Below are 23602 nucleotides of genomic sequence, written 5' to 3' on the forward strand. Positions count from 1 at the left end.
TAGGAGGTTTCTTTCTATGACATTTGGTACTGCATCAACTAAGGAGGGCCAGAAGTTAGGATTCTCACACTGAACTCCTGCATTACCAGGGCACACTGGGGCTTTAACCAACTGGATCTTAACATCTTGATACTGTGACCTTTTTTAAAAAAGACTCCTCGGCCTACTATGCTCAAGCTTTCAGTCCACACTCTTGACCAAGTCTAGCTTGGCAAAGAGAAGGCAAGTTCTGATATGAGCAAGCCAACACTCAAAGTAAGAGGGCAACTGAATTCTAGGGGAGCGAGTTATCTTGAGATAATGGAGAAGATTAAAGAAAAACCACTCTTCTACTTTGATTTTGAAAAAGACATAAATGAACACACTGGACTTGTTGAGGATTAATTTTAGGCTTGCAAGGTTTACCAAGCACACTGTAAACCTAGGTTATAGTCCTGAATAAATTAAGGATCTTAAGGAAAGCAGTTATGCACATTTACTTGCAACAGGCAGAGCCTAATAAATGTCCTTTGCATTTATAGAAAACTAGTTTAGATGTTTCCACGTTTGTTATTTCATTTGACGCTCACAATAATCCTGTCACAATGGAGGGATGTGGAGTTCTATTTCTATTTTATAGATGAGGAAAAAGAAGTAAAAAAAAAAAAAAAAAAAAAAAAAAAACCTTAGCCAACTTGCCTGAAGTCTGGTGACATGAAATGACCAAGCTGGGTCTTGAGTCTGCTTTCAGGCTAGGTGGAGAAATAAGACTGAAAAATACAACTAAAGAAACACTAGAAACTAAACAATGTATAAAAAAGACTTCAAAACTTAATATAATAGAAACTTAATATACAGCTCCAGTAATCAATATGGTATTGGCATAAGGATGAACATACAGGTCAATGGCACAGAACTGAGAGTCCAGAAATGAACCCTTATATTTATGGTCAAATGATCTTTGACAAGGGTGCCAAGAAAATTCAACAGAGAAAGAACAGTCTTTAGAAGACATGGTGCCGACATGATTCAATATCCACATATAAAAAGATAAAGTTGGGTTCTTGACATATATCATGCACAAAAATTAACTTGAAATGGATCAGAAGCCTAAATGTAAGAACTAAAAGTATAAAATTTTTAAAGGAGAACATAGGGAAAAAAAATCCTTATGATCTTGGAATAGGCAAATATTTCTCAGATGCAACACCAAAAGAATGATCCCTAAAAGAAACAAGTTGAAAATTTGGATTTCATCAATATTCAAAGGTTTGGGGCTTCAAATGACACCATTAAGAAAGTGGAGGCTGGCAAGATGGCCAAATAGGAACAGCTCCAGTCTGCAGCTCCCAGCAAGATCAATGCAGAAGGCGGGTGATTTCTGCATTTGCAACTGAAGTACCTGGCTCATCTCACTGGGACTAGTTAGACAGTGGGTGCAGCCCATGGAGGGAGAGCTGAAGCAGGGTGGGGCATCGCCTCACCCGGGAAGCACAAGGGGTCACGGAACTCCCTCCCCAGCCAAGGGAAGCCATGAGGGACTGTGCCATGAGGAACGGTGCACTCCAGCCCAGATACTATGCTTTTCCCATGGTCTTTGCAACCCACAGACCAGGAGATTCCCTTGGGTGCCTACACCACCAGGGCCCTGGGTTTCAAGCACAAAACTGGGTGGCCATTTGGGCAGACACCAAGCTAACTGCAGGAATTTTTTTTTCATACCCCAGTGGTGCCTGGAACACCAGTGAGACAAAACCATTCACTCCCCTGGAAAGGGGGCTGAAGCCAGGGAGCCAAGTGGTCTAGCTCAGTGGATCCCAACCCCAAGGAGCCCAGCAAGCTAAGATCCACTGGCTTGAAATTCTCACTGCCAGCACAACAGTATGAAGTCAACCTGGGATGCTTGAGCTTGGTGGGGGGCGGGGCATCTGCCATTATCAAGGCTTGAGTAGGTGGTTTTCCCCTCACAGTGTAAACAAAGCCTCCAGGAAGTTCGAACTGGGTGGAGCCCACCACAGTTTGACAAAGCCACTGTAGCCAGACTGCCTCTCTAGATTCCTCCACTCTGGTCAGGGCATCTCTAAAAGAAAGGCAGCAGCCCCAGTCAGGGGCTTATAGATAAAATTCCCATCTCCCTGGGGCAGAGCATCTGGGGGAAGGGGCGACCACGGGCACAGCTTCAGCAGACTTAAACGTTCCTGCCTACTGGCTCTGAAGAGAGCAGCGGATCTCCTAGCACAGCACTCAAGCTCTGCTAAGGGACAGACTGCCTCCTCAAGTGGGTCCCTGGCCCCTGTGCCTCCTGACTGGGAGATACCTCCCAGCAGGGGTTGAGAGACACCTCATAGAGGAGAGCTCCAGCTGGCATCTGGCAGGTGTCCCTCTGGGATGAAGCTTCCAGAAGAAGGAAAAGGCAGCAATCTTTGGTGTTCTGCAGCCTCTGCTGGTGATACCCAGACAAACAGGGTCTGGCGTGGACCTCCAGCAAACCCCAGCAGACCTACAGCAAAGGGGCCTGACTCTTAGAAGGAAAACTAACAAAGAGAAAGCATCAACATCAACAAAAAGGACATCCACACAGAAACCCCATCCAAAGGTCACCAACATCAAAGACCAAAGGTAGATAAATCCACGAAGATGAGGAAAAACCAGCGCAAAAAGGCTGAAAATTCCAAAAACCAGAATGCCTCTTCTCCTCCAAAGGAACACAACTCCTCGCCAGCAAGAGAACAAAACTGGAGAGAGAATGAGTTTGATGAATCGACAGAAGTAGGCTTCAGAAGATGGGTAATAACAAATTTCTCTGAGCTAAAGGAGCATGTTTTAATCCAATGTAAGGAAGCTAAGAACCTTGAAAAAAGGTTAGATGAATTGCTAACTAGAATAACCAGTTTAGACAATAACATAAATGTCCTCATGGAGCTGAAAAACACAGCATGAGAACTTCATGAAGCATACACAAGTATCAATAGCCGAATCAACCAAATGGAAGAAAGGATATCAGAGATTGAAGATCAACTTAATGAAATAAAGCATGAAGATAAGATTGAGAAAAAAGAATGAAAAGGAATGAACAAAGCCTCCAAGAAATATGGGACGATGTGAAAAGACCAAACCTACATTTGACTGGTGTACCTGAAAGTGACGGGGAGAATGGAACCAACTTGGAAACCCTCTTCAGGATATTATCCAGAAAAACTTACCCAACCTAGCAAGACAGGCTAACTTTCAAATTCAAGAAATACAGAGAACACCACAAAGATACTCCTCGAGAAGAGCAACCCCAAGACACATAATCATCAGATTCACCAAGGTTGAAATGAAGAAAAAAATGTTAAGGACAGCCAGAGAGAAAGGTTGGGTTACCAACAAAGGGAAGCCCATCAGACTAACAGCAGATCTCTCAGCAGAAACCCTACGAGCCAGAAGAGAGTGGGGGCCAATATTCAACATTCTTAAAGAAAAGAATTTTCAACCCAGAATTTCATATTTGGCCAAACTAAGTTTCATAAGTGAAACAGAAATAAAATCCTTTACAGACATGCAAATGCTGAGAGATTTTGTCACCACCAGGCCTACCTTACAAAAGCTCCTGAAGGAAGCACTAAATATGGAAAGGAAAAACTGGTACCAGCCACTGCAAAAACATACCAAATTGTAAAGACCATCAACACTATGAAGAAACTGCATCAATTAACGGGCAAAATAACCAGCTAGCATCATAATGACAGGATCAAATTCACACATAACAATATTAACCTTAAACATAAATGGGATAAATGCCCCCAATTAAAAGACACAGCCTGGAAAACTGGATAAAGAGTCAAGACCCATCGGTGTGCTGTATTTAGGAGACCATCTCACCTGCAAAGACACACATAGGCTCAAAATAAAGGGATGGAGGAATATTTACCAAGCAAACGGAAAGCAAAAAAAGCAGGGTTGCAATCCTAGTCTCTGATAGGATTGCAGACAGGGTTGCAATCCTAGTCTCAGACAGACTTTAAACCAATGAAGATCAAAAAAAGACAAAGAAGGGCATTACATAATGGTAAGGGGATGAATGCAACGAGAAGAGCTAACTATCCTAAATATATATGCACCCAATAGAGGAGCACCCAGATTCACAAAGCAAGTTCTAAGAGACCTACAAAGAGATTTAGACTCCTACACAATAATAGTGGGAGATTGTAACACCCCATTGTCAATATTAGATAGATCAACAAGACAGAAAATTAACAAAGATATTCAGGATTTGAACTCAGCTCTGGACTAAGTGGACCTAACAGACATCTATAGAACTCTCTACCCCAAATCAGCAGAATATACATTCTTCTCAGCACCACATTGCACTTATTCTAAAATTGACCACATAATTGGAAGTAAAACACTCCTCAGCAAATGCAAAAGAACAGAAATCATAACAGTCTCTCAGACCACAGTGCGATCAAATTAGAACCCAGGATTAAGAAATTCACTCAAAACCACACAACTACATGGAAACTGAACAACCTGGTCCTTAATGACTACTAGGTAAATAACGAAATTAAGGCAGAAATAAATAAGTTATTTGAAACCAATGAGAACAAAGACACAATGTAACAGAATCTCTGAGACACAGCTAAAGCAGTGTTTAGAGAGAAAGTTATAGCACTAAATGCCACAGGAGAAAGTGGGAAAGATCAAAAATTGACATCCTACCATCACAATTAAAAGAACTAGAGAAGCAAGAGCAACCACATTCAGAAGCTAGCAGGAGACAGAGATACAAAAAAACCCTTCAAAAAAATCAATGAATCCAGGAGCTGATTTTTTGAAAAGATTAACAAAATAGACCACTAGCCAGACTGATAAAGAAGAAAAGAGAGAAAAACAAAATAGACACAATAAAAAATGATAAAGGGGGCCGGGAGCGGTGGCTCATGCCTGTAATCCCAGCACTTTGGGAGGCCGAGGCGGGCGGATCACGAGGTCAGATCGAGATCATCCTGGCTAACACAGGTGAAACCCCGTCTCTACTAAAAATATAAAAAATTAGCCAGGTGTAATGGCGGGCACCTGTAGTCCCAGCTACTTGTGAGGCTGAGGCAGGAGAATGGCATGAACCTGGGAGGCGGAGCTTGCAGTAAGCCGAGATGGTGCCACTGTACTCCAGCCTGGGCGACAGAGCGAGACTCCGTCTCACAAAAAAAAAAAAAAAAATTATAAAGGGGATACCACCACTGATCCCACAGAAATACAAACTACCATCAGAGAATACTATAAACACCTCTACACAAATAAACTCGAAAATCTAGAAGAAATGGATACATTCCTGGATACATATACCCTCCCAAGACTAAACCAGGAAGAAGTCAAATCCCTGAATAGACCAATAACAAGTTCTGAAATTAAGGCAGTAATTAATAGCCTACCAACCAAAAAAAGCCCAGGATCAGACAGATTCACAGGAAAATTCTACCAGAGGTACAAAGAGGAGCTGGTACCATTCCTTCTGAAACTATTCCAAACAACAGAAAAAGAGGGACTCCTCTCTAACTCATTTTATGAGGCCAGCATCATTCTGATACCAAAACCTGGCAGAGACACAACAAAAAAAGAAAATTTCAGGTCAATATCCCTGATGAACATTGATGTGAAAACCCTCAATAAAATACTGGCAAACTGAATCCAGCAGCACATCAAAAAGCTTATCCACCACAATCAAGTTGGCTTCATCCCTGGGATGCAAGGCTGGTTCAACATACACAAATCAATAAACGTAATCCATGACATAAGCAGAACCAATGACAAAAACCACATGACTGTCTCAATAGATGCAGAAAAGGCCTCTGATAAAATTCACCAGCCCTTCATGCTAAAAACTCTCAATAAAGTAGGTACTGATGGAATGTATTTCAAAATAATAAGAGCTATTTATGACAAACCCACAGCCAATATGATACTGAATGGGCAAAAGCTGGAAGCATTCCCTTTGAAAACCAGCACAAGACAAGGATGCCCTCTCTCACCACTCCTATTCAACATAGTATTGGAAGTTCTGGCCAAGGCAATCAGGCAAAAGAAAGAAACAAAGGTATTCAAATAGGAAGAGAGGAAGTCAAGATGTCTCTGTTTGCAGATGACATGATTGTATATTTAGGAAATTCCATTGTCTCAGCCAAAAATCTCCTTAAGCTGATAAGCAACTTCAGCAAAGTCTCAGGATACAAAATCAATGTGCGAAACTCAAAAGCATTCCTATACACCAATAATAGACAAACAGAGGGCCAAATCATGAGTGAACTCCCATTCACAATTGCTACAAAGAGAATAAAATACCTAGGAATCCAACTTACAAGGGATGTGAAGGACCTTTTCAAGGAGAACTACAAACAACTGCTCAAGGAAATAAAAGAGGACACAAACAAATGGAAAAACATTCCATGCTCATAGATAGGAAGAATCAATATCGGGAAAATGGCCATACTGCCCAAAGTAATTTATAGATTCAATGCTATCACCACCAAGCTACCATTGACTTTCTTCATAGAATTAGAAAAACTACTTTAAATTTCATATGGAACCAAAAAAGAGCCCGCATAGCCAAGACAATCCTAAGCAAAAAGAACAAAGCTGGAGGCATCATGCTGCCTGACTTTAAACTATACTACAAGGCTACAGTAACCAGAACAGCATGGTACTGGTACCAAAACAGCATACAGACCAATGGAACAGAACAAGGGCCTCAGAAATAACGCCACACATCTACAACCTTCTGATCTTTGACAAAGCTGACAAAAACAAGCAATGGGGAAAGGACTCTCTATTTAATAAATGGTGTTGGGAAAACTGGCTAGCCATATACAGAAAACTGAAACTGGACCCCTTCCTTACACCTTATGCAAAAATTAACTCAAGATGGATTAAAGACTTAAACATAGAACCTAAAATCATAAAAGCCCTAGAAGAAAACCTAGGCAATACCATTCAGGACACAGGCATGGACAAAGACTTCATGACTAAAACACCAAAAGCAATGGCAACAAAAGCCAAAATTGATGAATAGGATCTAATTAAACTAAGGAGCTTCTGCACAGCAAAAGAAACTATCATCAGAGTGAACAGGCAACCCACAGAATGGGAGAAAATTTTTGCAATCTCTCCATCTGACAAAGGGCTAATATCCAGAATCTACAAGGAACTTAAACAAATTTACAAGAAAAAAATAAACAACCCCATCAGAAAGTGGGTAAAGGACATGAACAGACACTTCTGAAAAGAAGACATTTATGAGGCCAACAAACATGAAAAAATGCTCATCATCACTGGTCATTACAGAAATGCAAACCAAACCACAATGAGATACCATCTCATGCCAGTTAGAACGGTGATCATTAAAAAGTCAGGAAACAACAGATGCTGGAGAGGATGTGGAGAAACAGGAACGCTTTTACACTGCTGGTGGGAGTGTAAATTAGTTCAACCATTGTGGAAGACAGTGTGGCAATTCCTCAAGGATCTAGAACCAGAAATACCATTTCACCCAGCAATCCCATTACTGGGTATAAACCCAAAAGATTATAAATCATTCTACTATAAAGACACATGCACATGTATGTTTATTGCAGCACTATTCACAATAGCAAAGACTTGGAACCAACCCAAATGCCCATCAATGATAGACTGGATAAAGAAAATGTGGCACATATATACCATGGAATACTATGCAGCCCTCAAAAAGGATGAGTTCATGTCCTTTGCAGGGACATGGATGAAGCTGGAAACCATCATTCTCGGCAAACAATCATAAGGACAGAAAACCAAACACCACATGTTCTCACTCATAAGTGGAAGTTGAACAATGAGAACACATGGACACAGGGAGGGGAACATCACACACCGGGGCTTTTCAGGGGGCGGGGGGGCTAGGGCACAGATAGCATTAGAAGAAATACCTAATATAGATGATGGGTTGATGGGTGCAGCAAACCACCATGGCACATGTATACCTATGTAACAAACCTGTACATTCTGCACATGTATCCCAAAACTTAAAATATATTTTAAAAAAAAGAAAGTGAAAAGACTAGCCACATTTGTGAAGAAATGTTTACAAATCATATATATGATACAAGTATCCAGAAAATATATATATATAAAATTTAATTTACTTTTAATTTTTTATTTTTTTTTTTGAGACAGAGTCTCGCTCTGTCACCCACGCTGGAGCGCAGTGGCGCGATCTCAGCTCACTGTAACCTCTGCCTCCTGGGTTTAAGCGATTCTCCTGCCTCAGCCTCCCAAAATGCTGGGATTACAGGCATAAGCCACTGCACCCAGCCCAGAATATATTAAAAACTCAACTTGACAAAAAGACAACACAATTTTTTAAAGGGGCAAAAGATGTGAAGAGTAATTTCCCCAATGAAGATATACGAAAGGTCAATAAGTATATGAAAAGATGCTCAACATCAATACTACAGTGATGGCCAGGCATGGGCGCTCATGCCTGTACCAGCATTTTGGGAGGCTGACTTGGGAAGATCATTTGAGGCCAGGGTTTGAGACCAGCCTGGGCAACATAGCAAGGCTGCACCTCTACAAAAAAATTAAAACTAAAAACTGCAGTGAGATACTGCTCTGTGTCTACTAGAATGACCATATATGAGGGTGTGGACAACATGGACCCTCATATGTTGGTAGTGGGCATGCAAAATGGTGTAGCCACTTTGGAAAATATTTTGGCAGTTTCTTAGAAAGTTAAAAATAAATTTACCATAGAAACCAGCAATTTCAGCCCTAAGTATCCATCTAAGAGATATGTTCACACAATGATCGGTACCTATGTGAATTTTCAGAATTTTCTGCACTATTCATAACGAAAATGAATGGATAAACAAAACGTGTTCTATTCACACAATGGAATATTAAACAGCCATAAAAAGGAGCACACTACTGATCTATGCTTTATCTGGATGAACCTTGAAAACATGATGCAAACTGAAAGAAGCCAGCTGCAGGAGACCCTATCAGGTATGACTCCCTTTACAGGAAAGTTCCAGAAAAGGCAAATCCAGAGACAGAAAGTCAGTCAGTGGTTGCCTGGAGCTAGGGGTGTGAACGGAGTGACTGCCAATGGCCAGAGATTTTTCTGAAGTGAAGAGAATGAAAACTGGGTGGTGATAGTTGCACAGCTGTAAATTTACTAAAAACCACTTAATTACACACTTAAAAAAAAAACTCTAAACCTGGCTAGGCACGGTCACTCACACCTGTAATCCCAACACTCTGGGATGCCCAGGCAGGAGGATCACTTGAGGCCAGGAGTTCGAGACAAGCCTGGCCAACATAGGGAAACCCTGTCTCTACTAAAAATACAAAAATTAGCTGGGCATGGTGGCACGTGCCTGTAGTCCCAGTTACTCTGGAGGCTGAGACATGAGAATCACTTGAGCCCAGGAGGTGGAGGTTGCAGTGAGCTGAGATCGCACCACTGCACTAAGGCCTGGATGATAGAGGGAAGCTCTGTCTCTAAAAACAAAAACAAAAAAACTCTAAACCCAAATAACATGGTCTTGATAACTGCCAAGAGAGAAATCTAAAAAGATGGTAGCTAGGTGATGATAATGAAGGGTGCCATGTGGCATGCTGATGGCGTTTTCCCCAAATGAATTATAATTTGCCCTAAACAAAGATGTTTTGAAAATACCAACAATTTTCTGCATTTGCTTAATCCTCCTTTCACCAATTCTCAGTTAAACACACGCACACCCTCACGTGTCAGTCAACCAAAAAGCCTTTCCTGAATACCTACTATGTGCCCCGCTCAGTTCTGGGCACTTGGTAATTACAGAACCAGAAGCCAAGGCAGAGTCCTTCCAGGGTCAGTGCTGGACACAACAGACACCTGAAGAGGTGGCTAACCACAGAAAATGGCCTCCTTGCCGATCCTAACCTCATTGTGACTTTCTGTGTCATATATAAAGAAACCTGCCAAAAATCAGAAATGACTGGCTGGGCGCGGTGGCTCATGCCTATCATCCTAGCACTTTGGAAGGCCGAGGTGAGTGGATCACTGAGATCAGGAGTTCGAGACCAGCCTGGCCAATGTGGAGAAACCCCATCTCTACTAAAAATACAAAAATTAGCCGGGCGTAGTAGTGCACGCCTGTAAAATCCCAGCTACTAGGGAGGCTGAGGCAGGAGAATCAGTTGAACCCAGGGGGCGGAGGTTGCAGTGAGCCAAGATCATGCCACTTCACTCCAGCTTGGGCAAAAGAGGGAGACGCCATCTCAAAAAAAAAAAAAAAGAAATGATTGAGTGTGGGTATAACTGGCAGGGTGAACACCTGTATTAGGGTTGTAACCAAACATGAATTATCATCCATCAATTTCCTATATCTAGATGGGAGGATAGTGGAATCTCATTAAACTGAGTATAACAAACAGTATAATATAGCTCAACAGATTGTTTCCAAAATACAAAATGGGTGAGAGAATTAAATACCTTGCTTCTTGAGGAATGGGTGATAATTATTTAGAAGGAGAAGAGTGACCACAGAAGGCAAAATGACGGCTTCTGTCAGGGGCTGCATCATCAGCTGGTTATTTACTAGGTTCTCACAGCAAAGATCTCACTCAGCAGATGAGCTATAAAATCTGCAACCAATGGTGTAAAACAAGGAAATTTAACTCTGAATCTTCTTCTTTTATTTTTATTTATTTTTTTTTTTTGAGACACAGTCTCACTGTGTCGCCCAGGCTGGAGTGCAGAGGCATGATCTCGGCTCAGTGCAACCTCTGCCTCGTGGGTTCAAGTGATTCTCCTGCCTCAGCCTCCTGCGTAGCTGGGGACTATAGCCATGTGACACCATGCCCAGCTAATTTTTGTATTTTTTGGTGGAGACGGGGTTTCACCATGTTGCCCAGGTTGGTCTTGAACTCCTGACCTCAAGTGATCTGTCTGCCTCAGGCTCCCAAAGTGCACGGATTACAGCCACCACGCTCGACCTAATTTTTTTTTCTTTTTTCTTTTCTTTTTTTTTTTTTTTTTGAGACACAGTCTCACTCTGTCACCCAGGCTGGAATGCAGTGACGTGATCTTGGCTCACTGCAACCTCTGCCTCCCGGGTTCAAGCGATTCTCCCACCGCAGGCTCTTGAGTAGCTGGGATTACAGGCACGCGCCACCACACTCGGCTAATTTTTGTATTTTTAGTAGAGACGGGGTTTCACCATGTTGGCCAGGCTGGTCTCGAACTCCTGACCTTGTGATCCACCCAACTCAGCCTCCCAAAGTGCTGGGATTACAGGTGTGAGCCTCTGCGCCCGGGCTTCATTTTCTTTTAAACTCTGACCCAAACTGTATTATCCAACTTCCTCTTCGGGCCAATCTGGACCAACAAGATTTACTCTCCTGCATGAACTGACCAAAAATGGACAAAATAGGGCCAGGCACAGTGGCTCATGCCTGTAATTCCAGCACTTTGGGAGGCTGAGGTGGGTGGATCACAAGGTCAGGAGTTCGAGACCAGCCTGGCCAACATGGTGAAACCCCGTCTCTACTAAAAATACAAAAATTAGCCGGGTGTGGTGGCGCGTGCCTGTAGTCCCAGCTTCTCGGGAGGCTGAGGCATGAGAATTGCTTGAACCTGGGAGGTGAAGGTTGCAGTGAGCTACTGCACTCCAGCCTGGGCAAGAGAGGGAGACTCTGTCTCAAAAACAAAAACTGCCAAAGAACAGACACAGATGTTAAATTTAGCAGAGAAGAATATTAAAAGAGTTAATATAACTGTATATGTACAAAATATTAAACAAAACATGGAAGATATTTTTTAAAAGATAAAAATCAAATGTTACGAGATCCAAATCAAATGCTATAATGTCTGGGATTAAAAATGCACTGGATGTAATTAGTGGATGGCTAGACATTGCAGAAAAAAAGATTCATGAACTTGAAGGCACAGCAGTAGAAACGATCAGAAATCAAACACAGAAAAGAGATTTTTAAAAGTAGACATAGCATCAGGGAACTGTGGGACAACTATCAAGAAGCTTAACAGATGTGTAGTGGGAGTTCTAGAAGGAGAGGGGAGAAAAGGGACAGAAAAAATATTGAAAGCTATAATAGCTGACGCCGGACAAGGTGGCTCACGTCTATAATCCCAGCATTTTGGGAGGCTGAGGTGGGTGGATCACCTGAGGTCAGAAGTTCAAGACCAGCCTGGCCAACATGGTGAAACCCCATGGCGACTAAAAATACAAATAATTAGCAGAGTGTGGTGGAGCGCACCTGTAATCCCAGCGACTTGGGAGGCTGAGGCAGAAGAATCACTCGAACCTGAGAGGCGGAGGTTGCAGTGAGCCAAGATTGTGTAACTGTACTCCAGCCTGGGCAACAGAGACTCTGTCTGGAAAAAAAAATCTTATCTATTTATCTAGGCTGAAAGTGTACCAAATTTGATGAAAACTATAAACCCAGAGATCCAAGAATCTCAATAACCCAAGCACAAAATCATGAAGAAAACTATATGAGAGCACGTGATGAGCAGTTCAAAACCACAGGTCAAGGGCAACCTTAAAGGCAGCCAGAGACAAGAGACACGTTCAACACTGAGGAGAAGAGAGAGGGTGGCTGCAGATCTTTCATTGGAAGCAACTGTGGCAAGACAGTGGAGCAACATTTTTATATTACTGAAAGAAAAAAACCTATCAATTTAGAATTCCACACACAGTGGAAATATCTTTCAAAATAAGGATAAAATTAAGATTTTTTTGGCCAGGCGCAGTGGCTCATGCCTGTAATCCCAGCACTTTGGGAGGTGGAGGCGGGCGCATCATGAGGTCAGGAGATTGAGACCATCCTGGCTAACATGGTGAAATCCCATCTCTATAAAAATACAAAAATTGGCTATGGTGGCAGGCACCTGTAGTCCCAGCTACTCAGGAGGCTGAGGCAGGAGAATCTCTTGAACCCAGGAGACAGAGGTTGCAGTGAGCTCTCTGCAACTCCAGCCTGGTGACAGAGCGAGACTCCGTCTCAAAAAAAAAAAAAAAAAAGACTTTTTCAGGATATAGAAGTTAAAAAAAAAATTAGCACCAGCAAACCTGTCCTATAAGAAATGTTTAAAAAAAATTCCTTCAGGCAGAAAAAATTGAGGCCAGGCATGGTGGCTCATGCCTGTGATCCCAACACTTTGGGAGGCTGAAACCAGGCAGAATGCTTGAACCCAGGAGTTTGAGACCAGCCTGGACAACGTGGTGAAAATCTGTCTCTACAAGAATACACAAAAATTAGCCGGGATGGGGTGACACGTGCCTGTAGTCCCAGCTTATGTTTATTGAGGCTTCTCTTATGGCCCAAAATATGATTAGTCTTGGGAAATTTGTATTCTGTTGTTTTTGAGTGAAGAGTTCTATAAATTCCAAGTAAGTCAGGTGGTTTGATAGTTTATTTTTTAATTTTAATTTTTTTTTTTTTTTTGAGACAGTCTCACTCTGCCACCCAAGCTGAAGTGCAGTGGCGCCATCTCAGCTCACAGCAACCTCTGCCTCCAGTGGTTCTCCCACCTCAGCCTCGAGTAGCTGGGATTATAGGCGCCTGCCACCACACCCAGCTAATTTTTTGTATTCTTAGTAGAGATGGGGTTTCATCATGTTAGCCAGGCTGGTCTCAAACTCCTGACCTCAAGTGATCCGCCTGCCTCAGCCTCCCAAAGTGCTGGGATTAAAGGCGTGAGCCACTGCACTGGCCAGTAGTTTAAATTTTCTATATCCTTAGTAATTTTCTTCATGTATCTATCAATTTTTGTGAGAAGACACTGAAACTTACTAATATAATTGTGGATTTGTCTATTTTTCCTTGCAGTTCTATCAGTTTTTGCTTCATGTATTTTGAAGCTCTGTTATTAGATGCATAAACATTGATGAATTTTATGTCCTCTTGATGAACTGACTTTTTTAATCACTATGAAATCACCTTTTATATCCATGGTAATATTCTTTACCCTGAAATTGACTTTGTCTTTTATTAATATAGCAACTCCACCTTTCTTTTGGTGTTAGCATGATTTTTTTTTGCATCCTTTTATTTTTTATCTATTGTATCTTTATATTTAAAGTGAGTTTCTTATAGATGGACTTATAATTGAGTCTTGTTTTTTTTTAAAGATTGTGTTTTGCTCCTGTTGCCCACCCAGGCTGGCATGCAATGGTGCGATCTCGGCTCACTGCAACCTCTGCCTCCCGGGTTCAAGCGATTCTCCTGCCTCAGCCTCCCAAGTAGCTGAGATTACAGGTATGTGCCACTATGCCCAGCTAATTTTGTATTTTTAGTAGAGACGGGGTTTCTCCATGTTGGTCAGACTGGTCTTGAACTCCCGACCTCAGGTAATCTGCCTGCCTCGGCCTCCCAAAGTGCTGGGATTACAGGTGTTGAGCTACCACACACAGCTGAGTCTTGATTTTTTTATTCTCTGCCTTTTCCTTTGGGTATTTAGTTTTATCTCTACTAAAATTAGAAAAATTAGCTGGCACACGCCTGCAGTCCCAGCTACTTGGGAGGCTGAGGCAGAAGAATTGCTTGAACCCAGGAGGCAGATGTTGCAGTGAATCCAGATGGCACTGCTGTACTCCAGCCTGGGTGACAGACCGAGACTCTGCCTCAATAAGTAAATAAATAAATACATACATACATACTTGTACATGAGGCCAGGTGCAGTGGCATGCCTGTAATCCCAGAAATTTGGGAGTCCAAGGCAGGCGGATCACTTGAGCCCAGGAGTTTGAGACCAGCCTGGGCAACATGACAAGATCCCGTCTCTACAAAAAAGTTTTAAAAAAGTAGCTGGGTGTGGTGATGCTTGCTTATAGTCCCAGCTACTCAGGAGGCTGAGGCAGGAGGATCGCTTGAACCCAGGAGATTGAGGCTGCAGTGAGCCATCATCGCTCTACTGCACTGCAACCTGGGCAACAGAGCAAGACTCTGTCTCAAAAAGAAAAAAAAAAAAAAAAAAGCTAGAAAGAAGGATCCTGAATCAACTCATATGACACCAGAAAAAAAATATATATATATATCAACTTGATTTTCCAGCCCAGGTTTCTTGTTCTACCCAAGAAACCTGGTCTTCAGTGAGTTCTTTAGGGAGGAGAGTCTCAGCAGAGATGAAAGACTGAGTGGACCTGAATCTTTAGGCGTTCTAGGCAGGCAACTTTCAATCTGAAAGACATGAGTGTGGCCAGGGTGTGGTAAGCAGGGGCACTTACTGTGTAAAAAGCCGAGCACTGGAGTTGCAGAGTAAGCTTCATCATGAGTTGCAGGATAAACGTAAGCAAGGCCTCTACTCATCTTTTCTTCATCTCATCCCCAGTGCCTAGGACAGGGCTTGAGACACAGCAGGTGCTCAAAACATGTCTGCCCAATGGAAACGATAAAACACTACTGTCATTGAACTATGACACATGTGACCACGCTAGCTAACTGGACTGCAAGGAAATGCACAGTGATAAGACACTCACATCACAGCAGAGGTGCTTCACTCTGGCCCTGCCCGAGAATCACCTGCAAAGTCACTACAGAGATGGGTCCTGGCTGCTGTGTTTTCCAAAACTTTGCTGGTGGTTATGTGCAGAGTATAGAGCCTCTAGGCTGTGAACAGAAGTAAGAAACTAGTTACCGTTCCTCAGTAACCAAATTCTGGAGACGCCTGTGAGAGAGAAATACACAGAGAGGCAGAGAGAGGACAGAAAACTTGGTAGAACTTGGATACTTTATTGAACTCAATCTGGATTATTAAAGACTAGGACACAATACAACATAAACAAAATTTTATCAAATTAAGAGGCAATATACACCATGCCAATAAGATACCCAACTCATTATTCTTTGCTAAGTCAAGAAGTATTGCAACCTGAAGCCTGGCACTCAATTTCAGCAATTCCAACCTGATAGATCATTCAGGGTGTCTTCCATTAAACCTTCCCTGTTGGCTCTGATCAATAATGACCTCTGGCTCCCCTTCCCTGACAGCCTACAGCATCACACGATGGTCAATTTAGGACTTCATTGTGAAGCTTTGTGGGTATATTTTATTTTTACTTTTTTATTTGAGACGGGTCTCACTCTTTCGTCCAGGCTGGAATGCAGTGGTGTGATCTCGCCTCATTGCAACCTCTGCCTCATGAGTTCAAGCAATTCTCCTGTCTCAGCCTCCCGAGTAGCTGGGATCACAGGCGCGTGCCACCAAGCCCAGCTAATGTTTGTATTTTTAGTAGAGACAGGGTTTCACCATGTTGGCGGGGCTGATCTGGAACTCCTGACCTCAAGTGATCAGCCTGCCTTGGCCTCCCACAGTGCTGGCATAACAGGCATGAGCCACTGCGCCCGGCCTGCTTTGTATTTTAGTTCCACAAATGCCACATGGGAAGCTGTGTAGCCCTGTGGTTAAGAGGGCAGGCTCTGGAGCCAGATGGCTTGGATTTAAGATCTAGTTCCACCATTTACTAGCTGTGTATCCTTAGGCCAGTTAATTACCCCCTCCGTGTTTCAGTTGCCTCCTTTGTATCGTGGGAATAATTTAGCAGTGTTGTGCTATAAATTCAGATAATCCAGGATGGGCACGGTGTCTCACGCCTGTAATCCCAGCACTTTGAGAGGCTGAGGAAGGCAGATCACCTGAGGTCAGGAGTTCGAGACCAGTCTGGCCAACATGGTGAAACCTCATCTCTACTAAAAATACAAAAGTTAGCTGGGCATGGTGGCGGGCACCTGTAATTCTAGCTACTCCGGAGGCTAAGGCAGGAGAATCGCTTCAACCCGGGAGGCAGAGGTTGCAGTGAGCCAAGATTATGCCACTGCACTCCAGCCTGGGCGACACAGTGAGACTCCGTCCCCCCCCCCCAAAAAAAACAAAACAAAACTCCCCACCTCCCTACGGCTGCCTGGCCAAAACCAAACCGAGGGGTGGGGCTTGCTTGGGTCCAACATGTGCTACCTTAGGATGTAGTGTAACAATGGGGCTGGGGTGGGCAGCGTGGGCCTGTGAGCGCCCGCAACCCCCAGCTCCCCCCCGCAGCCGGCTCCACAATGGTCCGCTCCGGTTGCCGGGTACGGATTCGGGTTCTGAGTTCTCCGCTGCTTGTTGAGGCCGGGGTTACTGTGGCGACCGCCAGAGCAGCCTTAGCGCTATGGAGGAGCCAGGGGCTACCCCTCAGCGATACTTGGGGCTGGTCCTGGAGGACCTACACAGGGTTGTGGCAGCGCCGCCTGAAAGTATGAGACTGGATTCGAATCCTCATGGTTTTCCATGGAAATTGGTGATATGTGCAGCTGTTGCTGCATTTTTTGCTGTTCTCCTTTTTCTGTGGAGAAGTTTTAGATCGGTTAGGAGTCAGCTTTATGTGGGAAGAGAGAAAAAGCTTGCTATAATGCTTTCTGGACTAATTGAAGAAAAATGTAAACTACTTGAAAAATTTAGCCTTGTTCAAAAAGAGTATGAAGACTATGAAGTAGTGTCATCTTTAGAGGATGCCAGCTTTGAGAAGGCGGCAACAGAAGCACAAAGTTTGGAGGCAATCTGTGAAAAGCTGAACAGGTCCAATTCTGAACTTGAGCATGAAATACTCTGTCTAGAAAAAGAGTTAAAAGAAGAGAAATCTAAACATTCTCAACAAAATGAATTGATGGCGGATATTTCAAAAAGGATACAGCCTCTAGCAGATGAGTCAAAATCCCTCAAATCACAAGTAACTGAAGCCAAAATGATCTTCAAGAGATTTCAAATGACTGAAAAACAACTGAAGATAGCAATAAAAGACGCTTTGAATGAAAATTCTCAACTTCAGGAAAGCCAGAAACAGCTTTTGCAAGAAGCTGAAGTATGGAACGAACAAGTGAGTGAACTTAATAAACAGAAAATAACATTTGAAGACTCCAAAGTACATGCAGAACAAGTTCTAAATGATAAAGAAAATCACATCAAGACTCTGACTGAACGCTTGCTAAAGATGAAAGATTGGACTGCTAGGCTTAGAGAAGACGTAACGGATGATGATAACTTAGAAGTGAACAGTGAATCAGAAGATGGTGCTTACTTAGATGATCCTCCAAAAGGAGCTTTGAAGAAACTGATTCATGCTGCTAAGTTAAATGCTTCTTTAAAAACCTTAGAAGGAGAAAGAAACCAAATTTATATCCAGTTATCTGAAATTGATAAAACAAAGGAAGAGCTTACAGAGCATATTAAAAATCTTCAGACTGAACAAGCATCTTTGCAGTCAGAAAACACACATTCAGAAAGTGAGAATCAGAAGCTTCAACAGAAACTTAAAGTAATGACTGAATTCTATCAAGAAAATGAAATGAAACTCTACAGGAAATTAACAGTAGAGGAAAATAACCAGTTAGAGAAAGAAGAGAAACTTTCCGAGGTAGACAAAAAGATCAGCCATGCCACCAAAGAGCTGGAGACCTACAGACAGCAAGCCAAAGATCTTGAAGAAGAATTGGAGAGAACTATTCATTATTATCAACGGCAGATTATTTCCCATGAGAAAAAAGCGCATCATAATTGGTTGGCAGCTTGGACTGCTGAAAGAAACCTCAATGATTTAAGGAAAGAAAATGCTCACAACAGACAAAAATTAACTGAAACAGAGTTTAAATTTGAACTTTTAGAGAAAGATCCTTATGCACTCGATGTTCCAAATACAGCATTTGGCAGAGAGCATTCCCCATATGGTTCCTCATCATTGGGTCGGCCTTCATCTGAAACGAGAGCTTTTCTCTCTCCCGCAACTCTGTTGGAGGGTCCACTCAGACTTTCACCTTTGCCTCCAGTGGGAGAAGGAAGAGGCTCAAGAGGCCCAGAAAATCCTCTGGACCATCAGATTACCAAGGAAAGAGGAGAATCAAGCTGTGAGAGGTTAACCGATCCTCACAGGTCTCCTTCTGACACTGGGCCCCTGTCACCTCCGAGGGAACAAGACCGTAGGATGATGTTTCCTCCACCAGGGCAATCATATCTTGATTCAGCTCTTCCTCCACAAAGGCAAGACAGATTTTATTCTAACTCTGGTAGACTGTCTGGACCAGCAGAACTCAGAAGTTTTAATATGCCTCCTTTGGATAAAATGGATGGGTCAATGCCTTCAGAAATGGAATCCAGTAGAAATGATACCAAAGATGATCTTGGCAATTTAAATATCCCTGATTCATCTCTCCCTGCTGAAAATGAAGCAACTGGCCCTGGCTTTGTTCCTCCACCTCTTGCCCCAGTCAGAGGTCCATTGTTTCCAGTGGATACAAGGGCCCCGTTCATGAGAAGAGGACCTCCTTTCCCCCCACCTCCTCCAGGAACCGGGTTTGGAGCTTCACCAGGTTATCTTCCACCAAGGGATTTCCCAGGTCCACCACATGCTCCATTTGCAATGAGAAATATCTATCCACTGAGGGGTTTTCCTCCTTACCTTCCCCTCAAGACCTGGATTTTTCCCCCCACCCCCACATTCTGAAGGTAGAAGTGAGTTAGTTCCCTTCAGGGCTGATTCCACCTTCAAATGAGCCTGCTACTGAACATCCAAAACTGCAGCAAGATACCTGACAATATTTTTGCTGTCTTCAAAAGTAATTCTGACTGATCTCATTTTAAGTAACTGCTGTTACTTAAGTGATTACACTTTTGCTCAAATTGAAACTTAATGGAATTATAATTCTTAGGATAGTATTTTGTAAATAAGGATGATTTAAATATGAATCTTATAAGTAAATTATTTCCACTGTATTTTATTCTAGATAGTATAACTATTTTAATTTGATTAATCCACTATTATAGAAACAACAGTGGGTGTTTTACATATGTAATCTTGCAGGTGGGGAGGCTTTAAATTCTAAAGGCTGTGTCTTTATGCCAACAACTGTATTTACTGTAGGTGTAGACAAATGTGAAAGTAACTTTATGCTTAAATCAATTTTAGTTGATTAAAAAAATTCAGATAATCCACATGGTAACCATTCAATCACTAGCAGTATTTGCCATGTCTCCACTAAATGTCTCAAAGTCGCAGAAAACACAGCATGGCCTAACAGGAGCTCTTCATTGCCTCCATACCACTCTTCTCTCAAGGAACAGCAGTACTGCCCTCCCAGGGCTCAAGTCAACCCCGGCAACACCCTGGACTCCACTCTTCACATTACCCTGCCATTGCCACTCCATCAGTGAGACCATCTGCTCTCCCTCTAAATATACAGTCACGTCTGTCTAGTGTCACCACCCCACTGCCCTCTCTTGTGCAAGCCTCTGCCACTTCTCCTCTGACATACTACTGTAGCCACAAGCCTTGCCTCCCTGCCTGCACCCTGATCGCACCTTTCATTTTCCAAGGCAGTGGAGTAAGGTCTCAACACATCAGCATAATCATGTCACTTTTCTGTTTGTTTTCCTGCCATCTGGTAGCAAGGTAGTGGTGAGCCACCCTTGGCTATGCAGAGGAGGGTAATACCCAGGGGATGGTGTGAGGGGAAGGAACCTAGGTCCCTGCATATTCCCTGATTTGGGTGCCACCAGCCCTACGCCTGTATTTAGTGACCCTGGGTTCCGCCCCACTGGACTGCTCACCTCCATGCTGTTCTGTGCAGGAGAATGAAACTTCCATCTTGTTAGAGCCAGCGTGCTTTGAAGGCTCTTGGTTACAAAAGCACCCTAACCTGCTATATTACTGTACTACACTGTTACTATACTACATTACTATACCATATTATTACTATATTACTGGGGTAACCTGCACCCTGTTAATATTACAATTGGTACCTGGAGGAGGGGTGCGGCTGTGACAGAAACCTAAGTGGTACTGGCTTCACGGCCAGGCAGTGGGTGGTGAGGAAAGAGATGGTGCAGGGTAGAAAGCTAGTCATTCCCGCTGCGCAGTAAATACATCTAAAAAAATGCTGCCTGTATTAACTGGGAAGACGGATCCTGCACTTACCAAGCCTGTGTAGCTCTAGAAGAAAAAAAAAAGCAAATATGCGGTATGTTGGCTGCTCACTGCTGCCCCTAGCAAGGAACTTTGAAATAAATGAGGTTAAGTAAGAACTAGCCAATTTGCAAGCAGAGGTGGAAGATAAAATACAGTAATGCCAAGCAGCTCTGTCTTCCAGCTCCAATCCTGCAGTACTTCTTTCAGTGCCCCTAAGACGCTAAGCTCCTTCCTCCAACACTGTTTTTTGTCACCTCCCAACCTGCCTACCCCTGGTCATCCTTCAAGTCTCACACATACCTGACTTACCCACCCACCCTGGGATCTTGTGCAAGTCTCCCCATTACCATCTCATCTTACCCTCTTCTCATCAGTTAATGGACTCAGCCCAAGAAGCACTAACACGCTCAATGCCGGGTAATTTTCTGCGCGTGTTCGCTCCCCACGTACCCGTCCCCCAACACCCAGCCCTGGGCCTGGCACGTGGCAGGCGCTCAGTGAACGAGACTCAGGAACAGTCAAGTGTAGACGGCAGAAGACATGACACGGATACCAAGCACCCGAGGTCCTGCAGTGAGTCCCGGCCTATGTTTTAGGGAGCCTGGGTCTGGAGCCCCACTGAGCGTGTGGGTCAAGAAGGTGCCCGAGCTCCGCGCGCGTCCGCGCAGGCGCGCAACCGGGAGGGCGGTGTCACAGCCCCGCCCTAACAGGCCACGCCCATAACGGGCCACGCCCACCCAGGCACGCCCTCCCAGGGAGGTGCGCGCGCGTGCGAGTGTCTTGGGCCAGGCCTCCTCACAGGCAGGGCCGCGCCGGCAAACACGAGGCGCGGTGGGAACCCGCCCAGGAGCCATCCGCCCTCCCGTCCCTAACGCCCAGGCCCCGGGGGCTCACCACGTCCCCCGGAACCTGCAGATCCTCCGCCCTCCGCCGTCGCCAGCGGCCGAGCGCTAAGCTGTCCATGCAGCTCGAGGGTCAAACCCTCCCGGCCTCTCAGGCCTGGCCGAGACCCGCGCACCACGCCCCCTTCCGCACAAGGCCCTGGGGAGCCAATAAGGAGACGGAGGGACGGGACGCCGCGGGAAGCGCGAGAGCACCAAGGCGAGGACCGCAGGCAGAAGTAGCAGAGACCAGAGTCTTCTGGGACTATTGGGACGCTGTGGGCGTTGTCCGTCTGCCCCAAGTCATTACTTCGCAGAGAGGTCCCTGCATATCCCTGCTTGTCGCTTCTCCCGTCACAGGAGCAGCCGTGGGGCTCTAAAGAGAGCATTCTTTCAGGATCCCGCCAAACTTTTGACAACACCCCGTGGATCGGCTGGAGGAGCGCCCGCCTCCTCTGTCTTATGATTGGTTGTTAGGCCTCGTGGGGAGCCGTCTCCCTGTGGCTGGTTGGCTAATAGATGGCGCAGCGGGTCAATTAGCTTGAGCGAGACAGCGGGTGTTTTTGGGAGTTTTGGTCCGCAGGGCTGCCTCGCTTCCGGGTGGGAGCTGCTGTGGCCGCGGTGGGAAGGCGGAGAGCTTTCAAGCAAGCCCCGCGCGGCGCACGGCTGTTGTGGCTGGTGGCTGCTGGTTGGGAGGCCCCGGAAGCACTTCTGCTTCTTCGTAGGCTGGAGGGCACTAGGAGGTCGCAGGTGCTGAGCTGCCGGGGCCTTTGCGCTGTGCTGAAGGGGAAAAGCGCAGCCACTGTTGGGAGTGTGTGCTGTGGAGGCAGTTGCCGCGGTGATGTTCGCTCCGCCTGGCCCCTGCCGGGGATTCAGCCAACCAACCGTCCACAGCCGGCGGCGGCTCAGACTCTGGCCCGGCGCGGTGCTGAGCACCCACTGAGCCTTCATCGTAGGGCACCGAGGCCCGGACTCCGGCAGCCGCATGTCCAGGCCCCTCCTCCCTTAGCACGGAGCTCACTTGACTGCTCCAAACCGCCCAGACCGGCGCCTTTTTTGGATGAATTAAAACGGGGCCAATCTGTTGCCAGCGATTGGCTAGCAATGGGCACATGACCTAGTACGGGCCAGGGAGAAGTAAGCGAGGTCTGTTGAGGCAGAGTTTTGGGAAAGATTTTTCTTCTAGATAAAAAGCGAGTTGGGTTCGTGGGGGCTATTTTCTTCCTGTTGTCCTTGCCCAGTGTAAGTTTCCTGGAGCTGCGGCAGCCTTTTTGTCACCATGAGGGCAGCTGGTGGGAACCCTAGGAAAGCAGGAAAGCACCTAGAGCCAGAACAGCCTGAGCCTCTGAACCAACCCACAACTGACTACCCGTCACTTTGTCGTGTCTCTGTGATTTGAGTCCATCATTCTGCTGCAGTTGAAGGTATCCCTTGACAAAGCCCTGTTCTTAACCATTATGGTGAAATGCATGAATCCCTCTTCGGGCTATTTGCTGCATGATCCTCAGCAAATTAAATAGTTAATCTCACTCGGTTTCCTCATTTATAAAGGATAGGATGATAAAGCATAGAGATTGTGAGGATTACATGAGGCATTTACCTAGAAGATACTTAGAACAATGCTGGACACAAACTAAGTACTCAACAAATGTTATATTTCTCCTATTAGTTAGTACTCCTAAGACTATGCCACCACTGATTCACAGTCCCTTATCAAAAACCTTTCAGGCCAGATGTGTTTGTGAAATTCAGAATTTTTTGAATGTTTAAAAAAGGAGATACATTGTATGC

General features: G+C 44.5%; 2 protein-coding genes across 6 annotated transcripts in view; one reads left to right on the forward strand and one right to left on the reverse strand.

Moving 5' to 3' along the window:
• The window catches only part of C8H10orf143 (chromosome 8 C10orf143 homolog), a 61394-nt gene extending 39431 nt beyond the window's left edge, over window positions 1-21963 (reverse strand). For 3 of the 5 annotated variants that reach the window (XR_008504907.2, XR_010127491.1, XM_054503521.2), the window contains exon 1: window positions 21825-21962. Coding sequence is in view for 2 of the 5 variants with exons in the window: in XM_054503521.2 (XP_054359496.1) it covers window positions 21825-21893 (69 nt within the window). In the remaining 3 variants the exon portion in view is untranslated. Of the gene's footprint in view, window positions 1-21824 lie in introns of all 5 variants that reach the window. The other 2 variants (XR_010127490.1, XM_063670408.1) reach the window with 1 other exon arrangement.
• LOC129045164 (cTAGE family member 2) lies at window positions 16858-20014 on the forward strand. The gene has a single exon (XM_054503520.2). The coding sequence runs from the start codon at window positions 17145-17147 to the stop codon at window positions 19467-19469; it is 2325 nt and encodes a 774-aa protein (XP_054359495.1). The 5' UTR covers window positions 16858-17144; the 3' UTR covers window positions 19470-20014.
• Window positions 21964-23602: the final 1639 nt, after the last annotated feature.

This window comes from Pongo pygmaeus, chromosome 8 (assembly GCF_028885625.2).
Source record: "Pongo pygmaeus isolate AG05252 chromosome 8, NHGRI_mPonPyg2-v2.0_pri, whole genome shotgun sequence".
In the NCBI taxonomy this organism is placed as follows: Eukaryota; Metazoa; Chordata; class Mammalia; order Primates; family Hominidae; genus Pongo; species Pongo pygmaeus.

What these genes read in the sequence shown, in the direction of transcription:
- LOC129045164 (XM_054503520.2), top strand. Translation starts at nt 17,145, where the DNA reads ATGGAGGAGCCAGGGGCTACCCCTCAGCGATACTTGGGGCTGGTCCTG.